General features: G+C 42.8%; 1 protein-coding gene across 1 annotated transcript in view; it reads left to right on the plus strand.

Annotated features, from left to right (window-relative positions):
- The window catches only part of BTBD9 (BTB domain containing 9), a 357,812-nt gene that overhangs the window by 37,076 nt on the left and 298,594 nt on the right, over nucleotides 1-22,142 (plus strand). The window contains exons 2-5 of the mRNA XM_084754013.1: nucleotides 7,436-7,647; nucleotides 10,045-10,408; nucleotides 12,899-13,163; nucleotides 20,667-20,886. Of these exons, the coding sequence (XP_084610139.1) occupies nucleotides 7,463-7,647; nucleotides 10,045-10,408; nucleotides 12,899-13,163; nucleotides 20,667-20,886 (1,034 nt within the window). The 5' untranslated portion in view covers nucleotides 7,436-7,462. The remainder of the gene's footprint in view (nucleotides 1-7,435; nucleotides 7,648-10,044; nucleotides 10,409-12,898; nucleotides 13,164-20,666; nucleotides 20,887-22,142) is intronic.

Consider the following 22,142-nt stretch of genomic DNA (forward strand, 5'->3'; position numbering starts at 1 on the left):
TCCCATTTGGATCATTAGCATACAAAGTAAAATGCTTCACTATGGCATATTTACACTTTGCTTTGGCTGATCAGATACGACCTCTCCTGTTCCCTTGTGTGGTACTCTTCTGTCTCCAGTGCGTCCCTTTCCACCTTGTCTTATTACATCTATTCGTGCTTCGTAGCGGAAGTTTCTTGATTTTATATGACATGGCAAAAGCAGAATGGCAGTTATAAAATGTTACTTGAGAAAATAATCATCTCCTGTACACCTGCATTATGAGTGGGGATGGTCTCGTTCAGTTATCAGGTTCTGCAGGGTGACATGTGGTTAGTGCAGCTCAATGGAGAAAGTTCAAACATGTCCGCACTCCGTTCCACAAACTTTAGTCATCTTTCCCTCTAGTTTTATTATTAAATGGAAATTAGTGACTTAAAAATATTGGTGTGAGCTGGGTATGGTGGTGCATGCCTATAATCCCAGCACTCGGAAGGCAGAGCAGGCAGATCGCTTTGAGTTCAAGGCCATCCTGGTCTGCAAAGTGATTCTAGTACTGCCAAGGCTACACAGAGAAAACCCTGTCTTGAAAAAAAAAAAAACAAATAAAAAATGTGGAGTACACGCAGACTTACCAGCTTGTAGATAAGGTAGTTTATTGACACAATACCTGATTTTCTACATATATGCATATGTAGCCTGATAACTTTATCATTATTTGTCTCTTTGCAATAGTATCAAAATAGGATTTGTCCTCGTTAGTTTTTTGTCAGCTTGACACAAGGCTAAAGTCATTTGGGATGAGGATCCTCAAGTGAGAACATTTTTTCATCAGATTGGCCTGCAGGAAAGTCTGTATGTAGGGCATTTTCTTGATGGATGATTGGTGTGGGAGGACCAAGTTTGCTGAGGGTCCTGCTGGTCCTAGGCAGGCGGTCCTCAGTGGTATAAGAAGGTGGGCTAAGCAAGCCAGTGAGCAGGGTTTCTCCCTGGCCTCTGCTTCAGTTCCTGCCTCCAGGCTCCTTCCTGGCTTTCCTGCTCTGACTTCCCGTCTTGATGTACATGATGCCCTGTAACTATAAGGTGAAGTAAACCCATTTCTCCTGAGTTGCTTTGCTTCGTGGTGTTTTATCACAGCAATTTAAACCTAAGACAGAAGCTGCTTTCTTGTAGACATATTTTGCTTTTAAACTTGTGTGCCTAGGGAATGTGAACTGTATTAGCTTTGCATGTCTCTAATGACATATCTGAAGTAGACTAACTTGATAAAGAAAAGAGACTTATTTAGCTTATAATTTTAGAAGTTCAAGGGCATGACCTGCCATTGACGCAGGGCCTCGTGTGACAGGGTGGTATTACGATGATAGGAACACACGTAGGAGGAAGAGAGATCTTGAAGCAAGAAGTCACGAGCTCAGTGGACCCGTGCTTGCTGTGGCTGCAGCTCTTGAGAACACTGCTTTACCTCTCTTCAGTGACCTCAGGAACGTCCCATTGGGCCAACTCACCTCTTGGTTACTTGCCAGCCCCTGATTCTGTCACCTGTTGATTCTGTGATCTGTTGGATCAAGCCTCCAACAGATGGACCTGTGGAGGACAAACCCCATTCAAACCATCGAGTGAACCCGCACCTAGCTAAGCTGGTGTGATTCTCCACATTGCTCATTCGGATCACTTTAGTGTGGTGACTCCAGAGCCTTGGTTCCATTCCAGGCTAATTAAATAAGACTCTGATGGGAGGGACTCAAGCATCTTATTGTCATTTTTTTCTGAGCTTCCTCTGTGGTTTTAGTGTATGGCAAACTTGTTGAGAATCACTGGTCTAATTAAAATTATTTCTATATGCCAATAAAAATTGTGTTTATTCCACTCTAAGTGGCTGTTTTCTGTATCCAGCACTATTCACTTTATGTTTCCACTTGGAAAAACATAATTAAAATGTAAATTTAGCAAAGTGAAATTATACGTATTGAAAAGTGAAGATCTGGAGAACCCATTAAAGAAGATATTTACATATCCAGAATTAATGTGCATGATTTGTCAGTTGATGAATTGTAAATATCCCACTGAGCTAGTTAACTGAAAATCAGTCATTGTTCAGCCAGAGTCATTTAGCAGTGGGCTGAATCTTGGCCATGACTTAGATAAATATTAAGAGACATTACACCAGAGAATATTCATGCGGTGTATGCAGTGCATACTGTAGTGCAAATAGTCTGTCTGGTAACAGAGTGATGTGAGCATTCCTGCTGGGACGAATGGGATTTGAAGTCAGAATGTAGTAGTTTTCAGAGGTTTCTGGTCAACATAGGAAGTTACCGTGTTTTTTTTATTTTATTTTAATTTATTATAATGTATTCAGGTTACATCCTGATGTTATCCACTTGCTTGTATCTTCCTGTTTCCACCCTCCCTCCCTCTTTTGCCCTATTCTCCTCCCCTAGACCTCTGACTGAAGGGGACCTCCTCCCCCACCATATGACCACAGCCTTATTAGGTCTCAGCCAGATAGCCTAGTTTCCCTTCCTCTGAGTGCCCACTGGGCCTTCCCATCAAGAGGAAGTGGTCAAATAGGGGGTGCCAGAGTTCATGTCAGAGGCCGTCCCTGCTTCTCCAACAACTATGGAGAATGAGCTGTCCACTGGCTATATCTGAACAGGGGGTAAAAATTCACTGCATGCATTGTCCTTAATTGGTACAGCAGTTTGTGCAGGCCCCCCTGAGCCCAATTAAGCCTTGATGGTCTTCTTGTGGGGCTCCTAAATCCTCTGAGCTCTTCCATCCCCCTGTTCTTCCATACCACTCTCAGCGCTCTGCCCAGAGTCCGACAGGTAGTTCCAGCATCTGTCCCAATCCCTCACTGGTTGGAGTCTCAGAGGTCATCTATGTTAGGCCAATATCTACTTATGAGTATATAGCATGTGTGTCTTTCTGAGTCTAGATTACCTCACTCAGAATGATCTTTTCTAGTTCCATCTGTTTGCCTGCAAATTTCAAGATTTCCTTGTTTGTTTAATAGCTGAGTAATATTCCGTTGTGTAAATGTACCACAGTTTCTTTATCCATTCTTCAGTTGAGGGACATCTAGGTTGTTTCTACATTCTGGCTATTACAAATAAAGCTACTATGAACATAATTGAGCAAATGTCCTTGTATGGTGCAGCATCTTTCAGGTATATGCCCAGGAGTGGTGTAGCTGGGTCTTGCAGTAGCACTATTCCCAGTTTTCTGAGAAAGCAGCAGATTGATTTCCAAAGTGGTTGAACAAGTTTGCACTCCCACCAGAAATGGAGGAGTGTTCCCCTTTCTCCACATCCTTGCCAGCATGTGCTGTCACCTGAGTTTTTGATCTTAGCCATTCTGATGGGTGTAAGATGGAATCTCAGAGTTGTTTTGATTTGCATTTCCCCAATAACTTACAGATGTTGAGCATTTCTTTAGGTGTTTCTTGGCCATTCTATGTTCTTCTGTTGAGAATTCTATGTTTAGCTCTGAACCCCATTTCTTAATTGGATAATTTGGTTTGGTAGTGTTTAATTTCTTGTGTTCTTTATATATTTTGGATATTAGCCCTTTGCTGGATGTAGGGTTGGTGAAGATCTTCTCCTTTCTGTAGGCTTTCTTCTGTTGACAGTGTCCTTTGCTTTACAGAAGCTTTTCAGTTTCACAAGGTCCCTTTTATTAATTGTTCATCTTAGAGCCTGAGCTGTTGGTGCTCTGTTCAGGAAGTTAGTTGTCTCCTGTACCAGTGAGTTCAAGACTCTTCCCCATTTTCTCTTCTAACAGATTTAGTGTGTCTGGTTTTATGTTGAGGTCTTTAATCCACTTGGACCTGAGTTTTGTGCAGGATGATAAGTATGGATCTATTTGCATTTTTAAAAACATGTTTAACATCCAGTTAGACCAGTACAATTTGTTAATTCAGAAGAATCAGTAGCCCTCCTGTATACAGATGACAGAGGGCTGAGGAAGAAATTAGGAAAACTATATCTTTCACAACAGCCACAAATAATATAAAGTATCTTGGTGTAACTCTAACCAAGCAAGTGAAAGACTTGTATGAAAAAAACTTCCCAGTCTCTGAAGAAAGACATTGAAGAAGCTATCAGAAGATGGAAAGACCTCTCATGCTCATGGATCAGGAGGATCAACATAGTAAAAATGGCAATCTTACCAAAAGCAATCTACAGCTTGCATACAAATCCTATCAAAATACCTACACAATTCTTTTACAGACCTTGAAAGATCAATTCCTAACTTCATATGGAAAAACAAAAAACCCGGAATAGCTAAAACAATCCTGTACAATAAAAGATCTTCCCTAGGAATCTCCATCCTTGATCTCATGCTGTACTATAGAGCAATAGTAATAAAAATGGCATGGTGCTGGCATAGAAATAGGCTGGTTGATGAATGGAATCAAATTGAAGACCCAGAAAACACACACACACACACACACATATCTATGGACACTTATTTTTGGCAAAGAAGCCAAATGCATACAATGGGGAAAAAGATCATGTTATTTTGAATAGCAGTGGATAAACTAGCAGGAAAAAAGCAAGCAAACCTCAAATGCTGTCTGATCCTTTGTCTAGAGTTCTTGATCATGTTAGTCAAGCACTTGGCAAACTGTGGTCTATTGATCAATTCCATTTTAAAATATTTTAAAATATGAATGCACATACACACACACACACACACACACACACACACACACACACACACACAGTAGTCTGTGAAGGTCAGAGGACAACTTTGGGTGTTAATCCATCCTCAGGCACTTGTCTGTCTCTCTGTCGCTCCTCTCCTCTCCTCCCTCCTCTCCTTCACTGTCTCTGTCTCTCTCTCTTAACTAGACTAAGCTGGCTGGCCAGTGAACCCCAGGCATCCATCTCTCTCTCTGTTTTCCAGGGCTGGAATTACAAGCATGTGTTCCTCTGTGTCCTGCTATTTTTTTTCCACATTTAGTTTTTTTTTTTTTTACTTTATTAATTTATTCTTGTTACATCTCAGTGGTTATCCCATCCCTTGTATCCTCCCATTCTTCCCTCCCTCCCATTTTCCCCTTATTCCCCTCCCCTATGACTGTTCCTGAGGGGGATTTCCTCCCCCTGTATATGCTCATAGGGTATCAAGTCTCTTCTTGGTAACCTGCTGTACTTCCTCTTGAGTGCCACCAGGTCTCCCCCTCCAGGGGACATGGTCAAAGTTGAGGCACCAGAGTATGTGAGAAAGTAATATCCCACTCTCCACTCTACTGTGGAGAGTGTTCTGTCCATTGTCTAGATCTGGGTAGGGGTTTAAGGTTTACCGCCTGTATTGTCCTTGGCTGGTGCCTTAGTTTGCGTGTCCTGCTTTATAATGTGGGTTTTTGGAATGGAACCAGAGTCCTCATGCTTGCAATGAGCTAGTCTCCCACGCACCATTAAAAAAAAATAACTTTATTAAACCACAGGCTTGTCCATTCATTTACTCACTGCCTATGGCTCCTTTTAAGTTGCCAAGGCATACGTGAATATGTATGAGAAAGTTGCGTGGCACACAGCTGAAAATACTTACTATGTGACCTTTATAGAAAGTGCCCCAACTCCTATGTTAAACTGTCACATCACACATTTCCCATTAATTGCTTCTAAGTTGGTCCTATTAAGCTGAATTTGGTGTTTTACATACAAATGACTGAAGATGGTTGAGTTTTGACTCTTTCAAATGGAAGCTGCAATTGAGGAAGAGAGGTCTGCCTTGTGTATTACTTTTTCATTGCCATGATAAGACACAATGATCAAGGCAATTTATAAAGAAAGCATGTAATTGGACTATGGTTGCAGAGGGTTAGAGTCTGTGATGGTGGAGAGAAGACATCTCAAACTAATTTCAGAACCTTGCCCCAGTGACGCCTTCTTGAGCAGTGGCATGCCTCCCGATCCTTCCCAAAAGCTCTACCAACAGGGGTCAAGCATTCAAACATGAGCCAGTGGGGGTCATTCTCAATCAAACCACCACTCTTTGGCAACTGGAGAGGTGCTGCCAGTCATCCACCATGTTCTCTTTCCTCACAGCTCTTGCTGCTGTTCTCTTTGGGGTGTTGTGTGATAACCAGCAGCTAAAAAACTTGGTTCATGAAGGTTTCCACTGCAGTCACAGGAGACCGTGTGCTTTCACACACCTGCCTAGGAACAGATCTAGGTATGGAAGTTTGAGGATGAGAGATCTTCAGCCTTCATATAAATTTGATTAAAATTAATTGCTGAAGACAGTGGAGGTCCAGTGGAGAGAGTATATATGGCTCACTTTCCCTGGACTCAGTACAGAGGCCTCTGAGCCACCAGCCACCTCTTATCCAGGGCATCTGAGTACTGGTGGAAACACTCATGAATTTGCTGAATTACTATATCTGAAAAAGGCATGCTTGCAAATAAATTATAAGCAGTTCTAGCTTTCTAAGGTTTTAACTTCCCTTTTGAATATGTTGAACCCCAGCCCCTTGATTTTCATTTATTTTTATAGACAGACTGCACATAAAAGCAAGGAAGTACCTATAAATATGCTATTCTGGTAATGCCTTCAATCTGAGCGTTAGAGCCAGAAGTATGAAATAAAAGTTTTACTATGTAGCTTAGGCTGGCCTTGAAGCCATAATCCTGCCTTGACCTCTTGGGTGTGCTGGGTTTAGACATGCACAGCAGTTCACCAGGTTGCAAAGTGTCAATCCTAGAGGATATGCCAGGTGGACCCTCATTTTGGAAGAGGCTATCATGCTCTTACAAGTTTTCACTAATTAAGATACTTTTGTGACCACAGATTGTTTTTGTAAATTATTTAAGGTAGCTTCAGACCAATACCTCTTACATTGAATGATGCTATATTAACTTTGTAACTTATGCCTAGATCTCTACTTGAAAGACTGTGTGTATCTCTGTCTCTGTCTGTCTGTCTGTCTGTCTGTCTGTCTGTCTCTCTCTCTCTCTGTCTGTCTCTCTCTGTGTCTGTCTGTCTGTCTGTCTGTCTGGAGTGGGAAGCCGTATCCAGCCTTGCTAAGTCAGTTTGTGCCGAGTATAGGAGTACCTGGCTTGTTGGTTTTCTTTTCTGTGAGGGGCTGTTTGGAATAGAGCCAGCATTTCTAGACTGTGATGGCTTCATGCACTGAATTTATTACTCTCCTAGTATGATGAGGCAATGAAGGTGACCGAGTTAGTGAAAACAGCTTGAGTTGCTTCTTAGAATAAGCAGGTTAGTAAAAAAGAGACCTCTGACACTTTGGACTAAGGTGGGAGGATCATGAGTTCTAGGATAGCCTGATCTACATAGACTTTAAGGCCAGCGTAGTCTACATACTGAAGACTGTTTGAAAAAGAAAGATGTGCAATGACTGAAGATGAGCTTTGATGTAAAGAACATGTGCTTTTCTGCCTATGGTCCTTTTCCTCACTAACTCCTATTCTTTCTTTGACAGGTCAGTGACTATCATCTATTCCACAGGATGAGTAACAGCCACCCTCTTCGCCCCTTTACTGCAGTGGGGGAAATTGATCATGTGCACATTTTGTCTGAGCATATTGGTGCCTTGTTGATTGGTGAAGAATATGGCGATGTCACATTTGTTGTGGAGAAGAAGCGCTTTCCTGCTCATAGGGTAATTTTAGCAGCCAGGTGCCAATATTTTCGGTAAGGGTACATTATATATATTTTTTTAAAGATTTAAGTCATAAGTAGGAATCATGTTTTTATTTCCATGAAAAATATGTAACTTAAGTGTAACAAGTGGCATCCTCCAGTACAATGTCTAAAAACTTTACTTTGTAGATTTATCCTTGAGACTCACCATTTCTAGGAGCCAGCTAAAATGAAGGGATTGGAAGGCTGTCTGGGCTAGACAGTACCAATGAACTCTTGTTTTGAAGGTTTGAAGAACCTTGCTTGGCTGTGTGTGTTGCTTTTGCCTTCTGCTCACAGTAGATGAAGTCGTCTGAGTTACTGGTGGGGAGGCTTCTTGTGTAGGTGAGCTGACTTTCCAGACCAGTGACTGTGCTTCTCGCCTTTGGATACTGTAGCCAGCACTGTGGGTAACTTACCTAACAGAGCTCTCCAAGCATGTGGTACCCTCACTCAAAGAAGCAAGTAGTAACTGAAGCTGTTTCAGAGTTACTTTAGAACTCAAACAAATATATTATATATACTATTTATGTAATATATGACACACATATATTCACACATACTTTATGAGTGTAAAAAAAACTCCACTAATAGACAGCTGTTTCTTAGAGCCTTCATTTTCTAGGTTATAAAATTAAACTAACCTCTTAATTACATCTCATCTAATATTGGCTAAAAGGAAATCACCAGTGACTGGTTACCTATGTGATTGATTATCTTTGGCATTATTGAACCTTTGTCTTGTACAATAATGAAGCTGGTGTATATAGAGTCACAGTTTTCCTTGGAGAAATTGAGGTATCCGTGGTTTAGGGAAAATTTCGTTTGTCCTCTAATGAAAGCTGTGTCTGGCCTTGGGATGAAGATGAATGGGACTGCAGAGCAGGCCCGCCTTGGAGCCATACTTGCTGGTGTGCTGCCTGGGAGTGTGTGTTCTGTAGCTAGTACTGATTAACTCATGCATATTTTCACAACTTGCCATCCTGTAATCGGCATGAGCCTGCCACCTTCTTAAGGGTATCTGGCCTCAGCCTGGCCATTGCTTCTGGTTCCTGTCCTGGGCATGCCTTTTCCGTTTCTTGCTTCTAGTCCAGTTAGTTCTGTGACAGTGCTTTTAAAAGATCTTCTCTTTTCTTTTTCTTTTTTGAGACAGGGTTTCCTCTGTGTAGCCTTGGCTGTCCTGGACTCGCTTTGTAGACCAGGCTGGCCTCGAACTCACAGTGATCCACTTGCCTCTGCCTCCTGAGTGCTGGGATCCTTTCTTAATAATAGAAAAATTCAGCTTTATGTTTATTGTTTCTGGATGCTATATATTTTCTCTCCTCAAAAAACTGTTAAAACCAATGTGTGCATGTTATCAGTCTATTTAAAGATCCAGACACTTTCAGAAAGTTGAGCATGTGCTGAGCTGGTGGAATGCATCCCCCTCACTCACTGACCTGTTTGCTTCTGTGGATGTTGAATCTTTGAGGTTTTTTTGTGGCTCACTTGGGCTAAACCTAGTTCATCACCAAAGCCCTCTTGGATTCTTATTGATAATGCTATTCTTGTGCAAAACAAAGTTAATTGTCAGGAATCAGGGGAGTTCTGACTAGGCTTGTCATCAGAGCCTATCAATTCCCCATAAGGGCCTGCTAGCCGAACAAGAGGGACCTCCTCTTACAGGAAGTGCTGAACCCCTTTACTCATTACTGGGAAAGAGCCAGGCAGAGCTTTCCACAGTACCCATTGATCTCTATTGATCTTTCTCATGATCACATAGGATATGCACACTGCAGTCTTTCAACAATGCTCATCTTGCATCTTGATTTTCCCCAGTGTTCAGTATTCATGGCTATATATCATTGTTGAATTATTTTTCTCCAGTTGTGTCTTTAAAAAATGGTTACTGAGTTGAAGGGTATTTACATTTCGGATTTGATTAGGTATATTACTAAGCTGCTTTCCAAAAAGAGGGGGCCCACTTACATGGTCCTTTAAAACACTGCAGCACAGAACCCATTTTCTCATTGTTTGTGCAACTGTCAGAGGCTCCCATTGTGTTTATCCCGTCATAATCCTGTAGGGTTTTACTGTTTAAACTGCTTGTGGATTGATAACGTCTTTATATTGAGTTCATTGTTCCTCTCAAAAGATCACTTTGAACTTTCTGTGTAATCTTGCATTCTCAGGCTATCTCATTAGCTCAGTTGCTTATGGTACTAATTCAAAAATGGTTTTTAAATCATTGCTCTTGTTTCCTTTAAAGAACCATTTAAAATCACTTGCATTTCCTCACCTGGATCTTTGTGTCATTAAGAAAATTTATGTCATTAAGCAAAAATTATAGTGTTGATAACCAGTATTTCATATATTTTGTAGCAAATCATATTTGAGGTTTGCCAACTGTGTTTCTTCTCTGGTGTGCAGAGCATTACTGTACGGTGGCATGCGAGAGTCTCAGCCTGAAGCAGAAATCCCTCTCCAAGACACGACTGCAGAAGCATTCACAATGCTCCTCAAATACATCTACACTGGGCGGGCAACACTGACAGATGAGAAGGAGGAGGTGCTGCTGGATTTTTTGAGCCTGGCTCATAAATATGGATTTCCAGAGCTAGAAGATTCTACCTCCGAGTACCTATGCACCATACTTAACATTCAGAACGTCTGTATGACTTTCGATGTTGCCAGTCTCTACTCGCTTCCCAAGCTAACGTGTATGTGCTGCATGTTCATGGACAGAAATGCGCAGGAGGTGCTGGCCAGCGAAGGCTTCCTCTCCCTGTCCAAGGTGTGTTCTGGTCTGCTCTTGGTTTCTCGGCTTGTGTTACTTTACTTACATGTACACAGTGGCCACACCACAGTGGCCTATGAATTAAAAGCCTTGGTCTCAAAGAAGCCATCTGGCCCAGCACTGGCCACTGGCTGCTGGGCTCTAGATGTTACAAGGCTGTTGGTTCCTTTTTAATTTTCTCTTTTCAAGGTTTCTCTGTTAAGTTTATGTGTGAAAGGGATGGGTCTGCTGGGTAGTTGGTTTTCACATGACAGTCAAGTAAGATTTGTTGTTGTATTGCATACTGGTTTTTGAGTTTTTTTATTGCTTTGATGGAGACTGTAACCAAGAATTCTTTTTTAGCAAAAAGGAAAATTCTTTAGGGTTGGGATACAGTCAGTGGCACAGAGGGAACATTCATAAAGGAGATGTGACGTGCCCAGAATGTCTCCTCAGTCACTGCTTGCACTCCTCCTCCTCCTGCTGGTGGACCACTGCAAAACTGTGTAGCTGAAATCTGCCTTTGACCTGAGCAGTGTCTGTCTGTCTCTTTCTGTCTGTCTCTCTGTCATGGTCTCTCTCTCTCTCTGTGTTTCTGTCTGTCTCTCTGTATTCTTTTTTTTTTAATATTTATTTATTATTATGCATACAGTGCTGAAAACAGCATCAGATCACATTATAGATGGTTGTGAGCCACCATGTGGTTGCATGGAATTGAACTCATGACCTCTGGAAGAGCAATCAGTGTTCTTAACCGCCGAGCCATCTCTCCAGCCCTCTCTGTGTTCTTTTAAAAGAGCTATGCATCTTGATTTGAATGAACTGTATTTTAAAATTTGTATTATTTATTAACTGGGATTTATTGTCCCACTTTACTCTGTACGCAAGGAATTTTCAAGGCTGCATCAGTGTTTATGGAGGTCAGTCCAGAACCCTGCAGAAGGGAACCATGATAGTGCAGTGATACTGTGATAAGGAAGATTTGGAACTTATTACTGACTTACAAATGTTTACTTCCCAAAAGAATACACACATTCACTTACACACGTGTTCACATATGTAGTTTGTCATCTTTGTTCTTGGTGTTCTATAAAGAATGGCTACAAACTATACCCACTCCTGCATATGTACCCAAAGGACTCTAAATCAAATGCTGGAGATACGTGCACACATAGGTTTATTGCTTCACTGTTGGCAGTAGCTAAGAAATGGAACCAGTCCAAAGGTCCATCTGTAGCCAAATAAGTGATGCGCACATGTGCACACTGGACTTTTGTTTAGCAGAGAAGAACGGAAATGATGACCACTGCAGGAAAAAGGAAGAACTCAAAATCATTGTATTAGTTGAAACAAGGCATAGTAAAAAGGACAAATATCACTTGTTGCTCTCATAAAATACTGTGTGTATTTGTATATAAGTATGCAAATGTAAGGGAGTGGTATCTTAGTTTGGTTTCTATTAATATAATACAACACCATGACCAAAAGCAACGTGGAGAGGAAAAGGTTTATTTCAGCTAACAGCTCTTAGGTCTCACTCTGTCACTGAGGGAAGTCAGGGGAGGAACCTGGGGACCAGAACTGAAGCAAGGCCCTGGAGGAGTGCTGCTTACTGACTTGCTCAGCTTGCTTTTTTGTTCAGCCCTGGACTCCTCTGCACATGCATGGCACTGCCCTCAGTGTGCTGGGTCTCCTCAAGAGAATGCCCCACAGACTTGTCTATAGGCCAGTCTTATAGAGGGGTTTTCTCAATTGGGAGTCTCTCTTCTCAAATGACTCCAGCTTGTGTTACGTTGACACAAGTTAACCAACCCAGTAGGTGTAGGTCATGAAACTAGAAAGGGGATTATGAAAAAGGAAGGAGAGATTGTAAGAAAGAAGAGAATGGGGGACAAGTAAGTGTGTGTGTGTGTGTGTGTGTGTGTGTGTGTGTGTGTGTGTGTGTGTGTGTATGTAATACATATGACATGAATGCAGAAGTGGGGCTGTGGAAGGCAGAGACCGGGCACCAGCAAGAGGAGGGTGGTAGCATGGGGAAGTGGAGCAGAGAAGTATATATAAGAGCAAAATATGTGAAAACATCACTCTGTATTATAATTTTAAAAATTAATAAAGTAAATTTCTTTAAAACAAGAAAAGACAGGTATAGGTTTGTGGGAAAGATCTAATTGCTTTATATAGGGGCACAAAATGCCTGAATAGGAAGGAAAGGTACTACTCTTTTTTTTTTTTCAATGTAGTAACCCATGTTTTCCTAGAACTCATTATGTAACCCAGGCTGATCTCAGGCCCACAGTAATCCCTCTGCCTCTCAGCCTTCTCAGTGCTGTATTACTCATGTGGCTCATTGTTGCTGTTGATTCACACAGCCGGAAGAGGAAATGGGACTAGGTGGGAAGACCAACACGAGGGAAGGAGTGCTGCCTGTGGTCTGGCCAGGCTCTGCTGACTGGCTGTGCATGTGGCCGCCCTCCATGCTGACTCTTTCTGCCCTCTTTTGCATTGCAGACAGCACTTCTCAACATCGTTTTGAGGGATTCGTTTGCTGCTCCTGAAAAAGATATTTTCTTAGCCTTGCTAAACTGGTGTAAGCACAATGCGAAAGAGAATCATGCTGAGATCATGCAGGCTGTGCGTTTACCTTTAATGAGCCTCACTGAGCTTCTGAACGTTGTGAGGCCTTCAGGACTGTTGTCTCCAGATGCCATTCTAGATGCCATTAAAGTGCGGTCCGAGAGCCGGGACATGGACCTCAACTACAGAGGCATGCTCAGTAAGTACCTACTTCTTCTCACCTAGGAGTGTTGTTGGCGTCTTATGCTAGTCCTAACCACACAACTCCAACTGTAGAACTGTGGTGCAGGTCTGCAAAGCCTATGCAGGGCCAAGAGCACATAGCTCTGCTTCCTGTGGGTGTCTTTCCTTGTTCTTCCCAAAACGATGAGCTACTGCCAACCCAGCACAGCTATTTCCTGTCACTCCTGGATGCCTTTCCATCTGCTCCTCAGAATGTCCCTGGACACTTCCCTGAAAAGTTGCTTGTCACACTAAGATATTTTCTCCTTCTTGTGTTCCTAATTCTTTAGGCACCACACACAAAGGGTCTAAGTGATGACTGATTTAATTAACAATTATAAAAATGCTTTCACTGTAAGGACCAGCCTCCACATAACCATCCAGTTCTCCCAGTCCTTTGAGGAGATACATATCATTTTTTTTTGAAAATTATACAAGTGCGTGCGTGCGTGCGTGCGTGCGTGCGTGCGTGTGTGTGCTCTGTCTTTATGCACATCAGAAGGGGGAACAGATTCCATTACAAATGGTTGTAAGCCATCATGTGGTTGCTAGGAATTGAACTCAGGACCTCTGGAAGAGCAGCCACTGCTCTTAGCTGCTGAGCCATCTCTCCAGCCCCAGAGATACATACTGTTTTAAACTTGTTTTACAAATGAAGAAAATGAAGCACAGAGAATTAGGTAATTTACCCAAAGTCACCCAGAAGGATGGCACACAGAGAATTTTATATAGCTTGTCTCTGTAGTCTGAGCCTCTAACGATTAAACTATGCAGGAGAGCAGCCTCTTCTTTTGATCCTTCCAGTTTCATCATGGAAGACAGAAGGCCTGTGACAGACAAGTCACAAGTGTTGAAGCAGGTGACACACTGTGACTTCAGTAAAAAGTGGCTTCGGATGAGTGAGGGGAGGGCTTGAAACTTAGGTTTGGTTGGAGTGGCATTATGATTGGGTGAAGGCCGGTTTGGAAGACGGTTGAGATTAGTAGACAGTTGAATGTCTGAGAGGCCATGCCTAAAGAGCTTGGTGCATTCAGAAGGCTTATGTTGTTGCATGATGAAATGTCTGTGTGCCAGTTCAAACCAAATCATGCTGGTGCTCTTCTCTGTGGTTTGGAAGAGTTTATACTGGATTTAGCAAGACCCATGAGGAGGGAATTTAATCTGCACAACAGACACAGTGGAGTGAGGGCAGAAGGGGAACACTAACCGTATGTATAGACAGAGGGCAGGTCTTGGTGACGGCAGGGTTTAAAACTGAGCCTTCAGTTTAGGGTAACTTACCGTGGTTTTCTAAAGTAAGGTAGTGAACAGTGCTAGTTACCCTCAGCGAGGCCTGCGCCCAGAGCTAGTGAACAGCAGGGCCCTTTGCTTGAGAGAGCCTGGTTTTATGATATTTAGTTGGAGGGTTTCTGGTATTTGTCAGTTCTGTGGAGGGCTAACCATGTCCTGGAGTGATTCTTTTTGTGTGTGTGACTGGTTTGGGAGAATCTTGAAAAGCTAGTGGGTCCTAAATAGATGTCCGTAGCCTGGGCTTATTCCCTGAATTTATTTCTTCTCAATTGATATCGTAGTTTTTGGCCTCACAGATTTTGTGGGTGCACGTGCATATGTGTGCACAGCAAGTAGAAGCTAGAGGTTAACCTGGGCATTATTCCCTAGGGGTCATCTGACTTGATCTGCAGACAGGGTTTTTATTGGGAGCTGGGCGTGCCGCTGAGGATGGGCAGCAAGCCCCAGGGAGCCACCTGACTCTGTTTCCCCCAGTGCTGGGGTTTACAACTGTGTGCAATATACTCAGCTTTTTATGCAGGCATTGGAAACAAGGTTAGATCCTCACTGCTTATATGGAAACACTTCGTAGACTGAGCTATCTCCCCAGCCCCTGGGTCAGACAAATCTGATTTTAAGTCCTGAATTAGTCCTTAGCTGTGTGACCTGGCAGTAAGTTATTTGAGGCTTGTTTTTTCTGTCTCAGTGTTGTTCCAAGGATTAACTGAAACAGTCTGTGTAAGCTCAGCACTGCTGCTCAGTAGCAGAGACCTGCTAGTGTTGATATGGTTCTCCTCACCTCTGTGTGCCACTGTGCCAGTCTGCACAGGCACCACATTTTGTAGACAGTTTCCTTACTTACCTTTGGGTTTTGAGGGCAGAGCATTTTTTTTTGTGGGTCTTACTTAATTTTAACCTGACCATTCAACACACTGACCAGCATATGGCAGTGAGTGCTTGGTGGATGAATTTCAAAGACAGTTCTAATGAGAAGTGGACGCGCATTCTGGTGCTCAGTCAAAGCTAGGGACAAGAGTTGAAATCTGGGTGCGAATACAGAGAAAGGAGTAAGCATATCAGTCTGAGACTTGGAGACCTGTAGGCAGGGCACGTAAGGTGGAGAAGGAATTGGAACGGCAGAGACACAGCAGAGCTATGGGGAGTGCCACAGAAGCTAGCCAGGGGAGAGCTGCTGGATGGGGAAGCCCCTAATGGTGTCTCTTGATGCCAGACGGTCAAGGTGAGTGAGAATTGAGAGGACTGTGGGTGTGTAAATTGTGGTGAGCTTGTGCACAGTCTAGACTCTCAAGCCATTATGTTTGAAAGGATAATATTTGTAATGTGTTGGTGATTTGTTTGTGAACTGAGGGAAAAGGCAGTGGAGAAACAGATGATGCAGCTGGAGAGAACGCGGTGGAGAGGTCTAGTGAGCAGTTGGAGGGCCCAGGTGAAGGTCAGCCTTGGCTAGAGTAGGAGGGCGACAGTGTGTCCTTTTACACCTCATTTTGTACCCTCTTATGTAAGCTCGCCTCTTCTTTCCTGAGACTGGCTGATAGGACCCTAGGACTGGATTTGCTGAAGATGGGATTGGGTCACAGATGTGGGTGTGAGATATATTTGGCACCTCATACAGTTATGGTTCGTTGGAATTGGTGAGCTATGACTCCAGTGAGCTTCCTTAGGAAGGGAATCATTGAGGCCCTCAGCTCTGGAATGGGGCGTTTACTATGATTAGTGCTCATTGATGTCAAATTACTTATTTTGGAGAAGTTCAGCCAGAGCTCATGGACTAGACTGTGGAAGTGTCTGGCCATCCTAAGGCCATTGAGCAAATGGGTAAACAGCAGAGCACTTTCCTGATTCTTACTGTATTTGAATAGTAACACTAATAACAAATGCTGAGGAAGCACAGTGCACTCCTAACAGTTCCTTAAAGAGGCTGTTTTCTAAGAAATGTTCCCCAACATTGAGATGATGGGATAGTGTCTCTCTTGTTGGGAGTCAAGGGCTAACACTGCGGAGCTGTTCTTAGGCTGATGGGTGGGAAGCTAGCTCTGTTTACTTTGTGTCTACCGGCAGTCTGTGATTGTTTTGTTTTTCTCTCTCTGTCTGTGTCTGTGTCTCTGTATCTCTCTGTCTATGTCTGTGTCTGTCTGTCTGTCTGTCTGTCTCTCTCTCTCTCGTGTGTGTGTGTGTGTGTGTGTGTGTGTGTGTATGTGTGTGTGTGTTGGCTTACCAGGAAGTGCAGAGAGCCTGCATTGACAGTAGTGCTTTTTTTTTTTTTTTTGACAATAGTGCTTTTGTGAGTTCACTACCATCACTTTCTGGAAGATTTGTCCTGAAACTATGCTGAATTGCAGCATCCCATCTTTAAAAGAGGGAGGGGTAACCCAGAAGATGTTTTTGCTCAGGAATGATGGTTGATTTCTTTAGAAGGTAGTTTACATGAGCTTTATGCACATAATAAGCATTTATCTATATAGTTAGGGAAAGGAAAGTAACTTTTTACAAATGAAATCACTGTTTTCCTTAGGATGTTTGAACTGCTTCTGTTCCTTTCCCATAACGTTTAGTTTTATTTTGGCTCTGGAGATGCTCTGTCTACAGTCAGTGCTTTTTCTGATAAGACTGAGTTATACTTGGTTCTGTTTATCTCCTGTCATAGACTTTGGGAAAGAGAACAGCATGTTTATAGCAGGGAACTGTGTCATACATTCTAGCCTTAGGATTTTTCATTGAGAAAGTCAATATGTTCCTAAGACTGCTGAGGTAAAGCGTGTGTGTGTGTGTGTGTGTGTGTGTGTGTTATAGCCACTGGACTAGGGATCTTTTCAACTGTGATATAATTGTTGTTTTACTTATCTAGATGCTCACTGGATTGAGTTTTTTGTTTTTTTGGTATTTTTGAGCCAGGGTTTCTCTGTGTAGCCCTGGCTGTCCTGGTCTTGCTTTGTAGACCAGGCTGGCCTCGAACTCACAGTGATCCGCCTGCCTCTGCCTCCCGAGTGCTGGGATTAAAGGTGTGCACCATCATGCCCAGCCCTAGATAGAGTTCTTTAAAGCTTTAGTTATGTCTTTAAAAAAAAAAAAAGAAATATATATTATAAAACACTAAGTGAATCTTTTTCTTGTTTTTAGACTAGAATTTAAGTCTTCCTTACCTGTGACATAAACTCAGTTAAAACAGTGAACCTTTTAAAGCTTTTTGACTCCCTACTGCTGTTTCATCGCTGGTATGCGTTCATTTGTGGAGTTCTCTTGTGGTGTCTGTGGATATGCTCTTGTCCTGTCAGATGCTGAGCATCTGGAACTGAGTCTTGTACAGTGATTTTGCACATAGGGGCAGCTTTGAGCACCTATCTCTTTAAATAGATGGAATGGTGGTCCTGTTTAGCTGTGCCTAATGTTGCCATGTGAAATGTATTGCCTCTAATGGGACCAACTTCAGGACTTGTGCCTCATGAAGCAGATGCTTTTCCATAAAATCTTGTGGTTTCTTTTTGTTTCCAGTTTGTTGTTTGAGTACCAGAATTGAGAAATGTGGAGACGAGGCCTACAAAGAGGGGGTTAATGGGGAAGGTTAAAGCAAGACTAAAGCTTTGGGAAAGACACAGTTGTAGAGTATTGTAGGAGGCAGGAGGACCACACATTCTTCAGGAAAGCTAGTAAAGAGTGTGTGGAAGATGACTTAGGTGACAGAGATGGGTAAAGAAAGTATAGTGGGCAGAGAGCTGTTTTGTATCCAAATAATTCGTTGGTGTAATTGACTCTCAAATGCTATGTCCCAACATCATGATCAGGAATCAAATAACATAAAGAAAAACACAGGGTACCTCAGTTTTTGTCACTGTTCCTCAGTTTTGCCCAGTACCTCAGATTTTGTCACTGTGTAGCTTGGTTTTAAATTATGATTCAGTGTCGGAACATGTTTCTGCAGCCTCTCTCTCGTCTTTCTTTGGAGAGTGTTGGTTTTAGGTGTTGGCTGCTGGTGACACCTCCTTACCTGCGAAGCTTCATGTGTGGATGACTTCATATTCCTAGGCACTGATCTCAGTTGGAGAGGGAGGGGCTTGAGATAACCCCACCCGCCCCCAGTTCCTCCTTTCTAATAATTGCTTTGTTTTTACTTATTTACAGGGATATAAAGCTTAATTTTTTTCTTAATGGCTATACAATACATTATAAATCATAAGTATAAAGAAAATTATGACTGCTATTCATGATCTTGCTCAGTCTCAGCTGCTGTCTGATATTTTTTGAGAGTTCTGTTCTTCATGGACAGAGAGATACAGACTAAGAGTACTTATGGTTTGAATATTTTTGTAATTTAAGTCTTTCCAGGATTACTTTTTCTTTTAAACTCATCATTTAACTATAGGTTTTGAGGGAAAACCCTTGGAGTTGTGTTTTTATCTAGCAGTGTACTCACATTCTAGCTGCCCTGAGGGAACTCCCCTTGTATAAGTGATCTGCATGTCGGCGAGAAAGCTGCTCTCGGGGATGAGCCTGGTGAGAATGGCTAGAGAGCGTTCAAGTGCTCTTGAAATAAACTTCAAAAGAAGACTTTGGCTTGTGATAGACTTTCATTTCTACTGTAGATTTCAGTTGTAATCATTTGAAAGCCTTGTGCCTGGTATGTTATTCAGGGTTTGGTAGGCTTTAGTACTGAAGGTAGCTTATCTTGAGAGAAACCAAAGGTGGCTTTAGTTTCTAAGCGTGGAGGTGTGGCACAAGCTCCCCTCTGTGCTTCAGCCAGAGCTTGTGAGAAACGCAGAGCCTCATGCTAGCAGTGGGACCCTGGGGCTGGGCCCGACATCAGCTCTGCTGCTGCCTGGGCTTCCGGAGCGTCCACTTCTCATCTGTGTGGCTGCGGTGCTGCGCTGTGCTCACGGATGAATATGAGGACTAAATCAGAGGAATTAGTATTTAAAGTGCTGGCAGCAGCGTCTATGGGGAGTACAGATAGTGACCACAACCGACCATGGAAAGTCACACAGCTGCTGCCTGAGTTGTCCAGCATGGCTGTTTGCAGAGTCACTTCAGTCTTTGCCTTTGCTTGTAGCTTGTCCCCGTCTGGAGCCACTGCCTTCACTTGCCTTTATTTGACAAAAGCAGTTCCCACCATATCTGCAATGCCGAATTCTCCCTTAGTTGTCTTCTCCTGTGCACCTGATGTGTTGCACCTTTCCCTTCAAGCCATGCAGCTAAGATGTGTGTGTTCTGTGGGACCTCAGTGCTTATGTACATGCTGTAGACCTGAGCAGCTCTACGCATGTGTGTAATGCTGCAATGGCCACTTCTTAAAGAGCACACAGTATGCTTTACAGAAGTCACCTCAGTCTTTACAGAGAACACGTAGGGGACAGGCATTGTCCTCTTAAGAAAGTGGAGTTTAGAAAGGGTAATTCCTCCCAAGTGACACATCCAGTGCTGAGCACAGCCTTGATTTACATCAGGTCTCTGAACATGCTTATGCAGCCTCTTGTCTTTCCACGGAAAGTGCCACTTTTAGGATGTCAGTACCTAGAGAGACCTTCTTCCCTGCGAAGCATGTTGTGCATAGCGGACTTCAAAGGCCCAGACACTAATCCAGTGGAGAGAGGAGGGGCTTAAAATAACCACAGTATCGATTCTGAGGACAGGCTTCTAAATTTTTATCAAAACAAAACAAAACAAAACACCTAAAGTGATATGTATTTTCTCTTAAGCAGAATCTTATTTTCTTAGCTTGGGAAACAGGTTAATCTTGTCTGTAAGTGAACAGCAGCGACTGACGTTTGGAGCGTCTCCTTCTCTGTTGTTTGAGCACATATCTGGCCTGTTTGCTTCGCTTTACACCTGTCCTCAGGCCAGATGGCAGGTATACAGGCATCTGATTCGCTGTTTTTCCTCAGCAGATATTAACTTAAAGCTGCTAACAGAATGAGCTCAGCAGAAATGACGTATTTGTCCTACTGCTTGTGTTTCTAGTATTAACTGTTTGTTTAAAATGTTTAGTGCCTGGCATACTGTGGTAGTGACATCACATTTTGAATGCTGAATGTCATCTTAATCTTAGTGGACAGCCTGTGTTCTCCATTTCCATAGACTTGCCTCTGCAACTTAGAGTCAGACACAGATACTGCACTTGGCTAGAATGGTAGACGTTCACCTTTCTCTCAGTAACATAATTAAAGCAGCCACTGCTCTTGCTCTTTCTAATTCTAACTAGTACCAGAAGAAAACATTGCAACTATGAAGTATGGAGCCCAGGTTGTGAAAGGAGAGCTGAAGTCAGCCTTGCTAGATGGTGACACTCAAAATTATGACTTGGATCATGGGTTTTCCAGACACCCCATCGATGATGACTGCCGCTCTGGCATTGAGATCAAGCTTGGCCAGCCATCCATTATCAACCACATACGCCTCCTCCTGTGGGACCGTGACAGCAGGTGAGTCTTTGTCTCTGAGAAGCTGATGCTGTATTTGCTGATGAGGACCTAACTTTTTGGTTATCTGCATTGGTTGTCTCCGCCCCCCACCCCCACCCCTTTCTTTACTCACTTGCAGAGGGAAGATGTTTATTAAAGGAGCTCCTCTGTTTTGATTATGGTTTCTATTGCTGTGATGAAACCCCCATGGCCAAAGCAGCATGGGGAGGAAAGGGTTCATTTGGCTTACAACCAAAGAAATTCGGGATGGGAACTAACGCTGGGCAGGAACCTGGAGGCAGGAGCAGAGGCAGAGGCGTGGCGGAGCATTGGTTACTGCCTTGCTTAGCTTGATTTCTTAGAGGTCTCTAGACGCAGTCTCAGGGATGGCACCACCCACATGGGCTGGCTTCTCCCCCTCAGTTACTAGTTTATAAAATGTGCTACAGCCGGATCTTATGGAGGCTTTTTCTCAACTATGGCTCCCTCCTTTTAGATGACTCTAGCTTGTATCATGTTGACATAAAATTAGCCAACACAACCTTTGAGCAAGAAAGTGGCCCTCAAATCAGGAAAAGGACATTAGGTGCTCACTGGCCATCTGCTTTGGCTTTACAGGGTTAAATGGCTTATTTCTTTGTAAACATTCTGTTAGTTCTCTTTAAGGGTAGTTGTAGGGAAAGAGTTAGTTGAAGATAGATTTCTTTAAAAACATTTTTGACCTTTTTAAAATTAATTTTTAAATATTTTATTTGTGTGCTGTGAGTGTTTTGCTTGTACGTATGTATGTGCACCATGTGCATGCCGTGCTGTCAGCAGCCAGAAGAGTGCAGTGGATTCCCTGGGACTGCACTCTCAGATGGCTGTGGGTCACCATCTGTGTGCTTAGAATGAGATTCGGTTCCTCTGGAAGGGTAGCCTGTACTCTTACCTCTCCAGCCTCTTTTTGTCCGCCTATATAAGCACTGAATAAGTGTTCATTTTGGAATATACAGAAAAGCACATAGAAGAAATAAAAATTGCTGATAATCTCATCACTACCCATTACAATCTATATGTAGCTAACTTGATTAATTATCTGTCTCATCCATACATATTACAAAATCTTGACTTAGCCTCACAAGCTATAGATAAGCTATACTAAAAACTTAACTCTACTTTTTGCGTTTTCTTTTCTTTTGAGGCAGAGTCTCAATAGTTTGCCTAGCTGACCTCAAACTTGCAATCATTTTGCCAGTTTTCCAAATTCTGGTATTATAGATATGTGTGCTCCACTG

Source organism: Acomys minous (assembly GCF_964271855.1).
Source record: "Acomys minous genome assembly, chromosome: 13".
In the NCBI taxonomy this organism is placed as follows: domain Eukaryota; kingdom Metazoa; phylum Chordata; class Mammalia; order Rodentia; family Muridae; genus Acomys; species Acomys minous.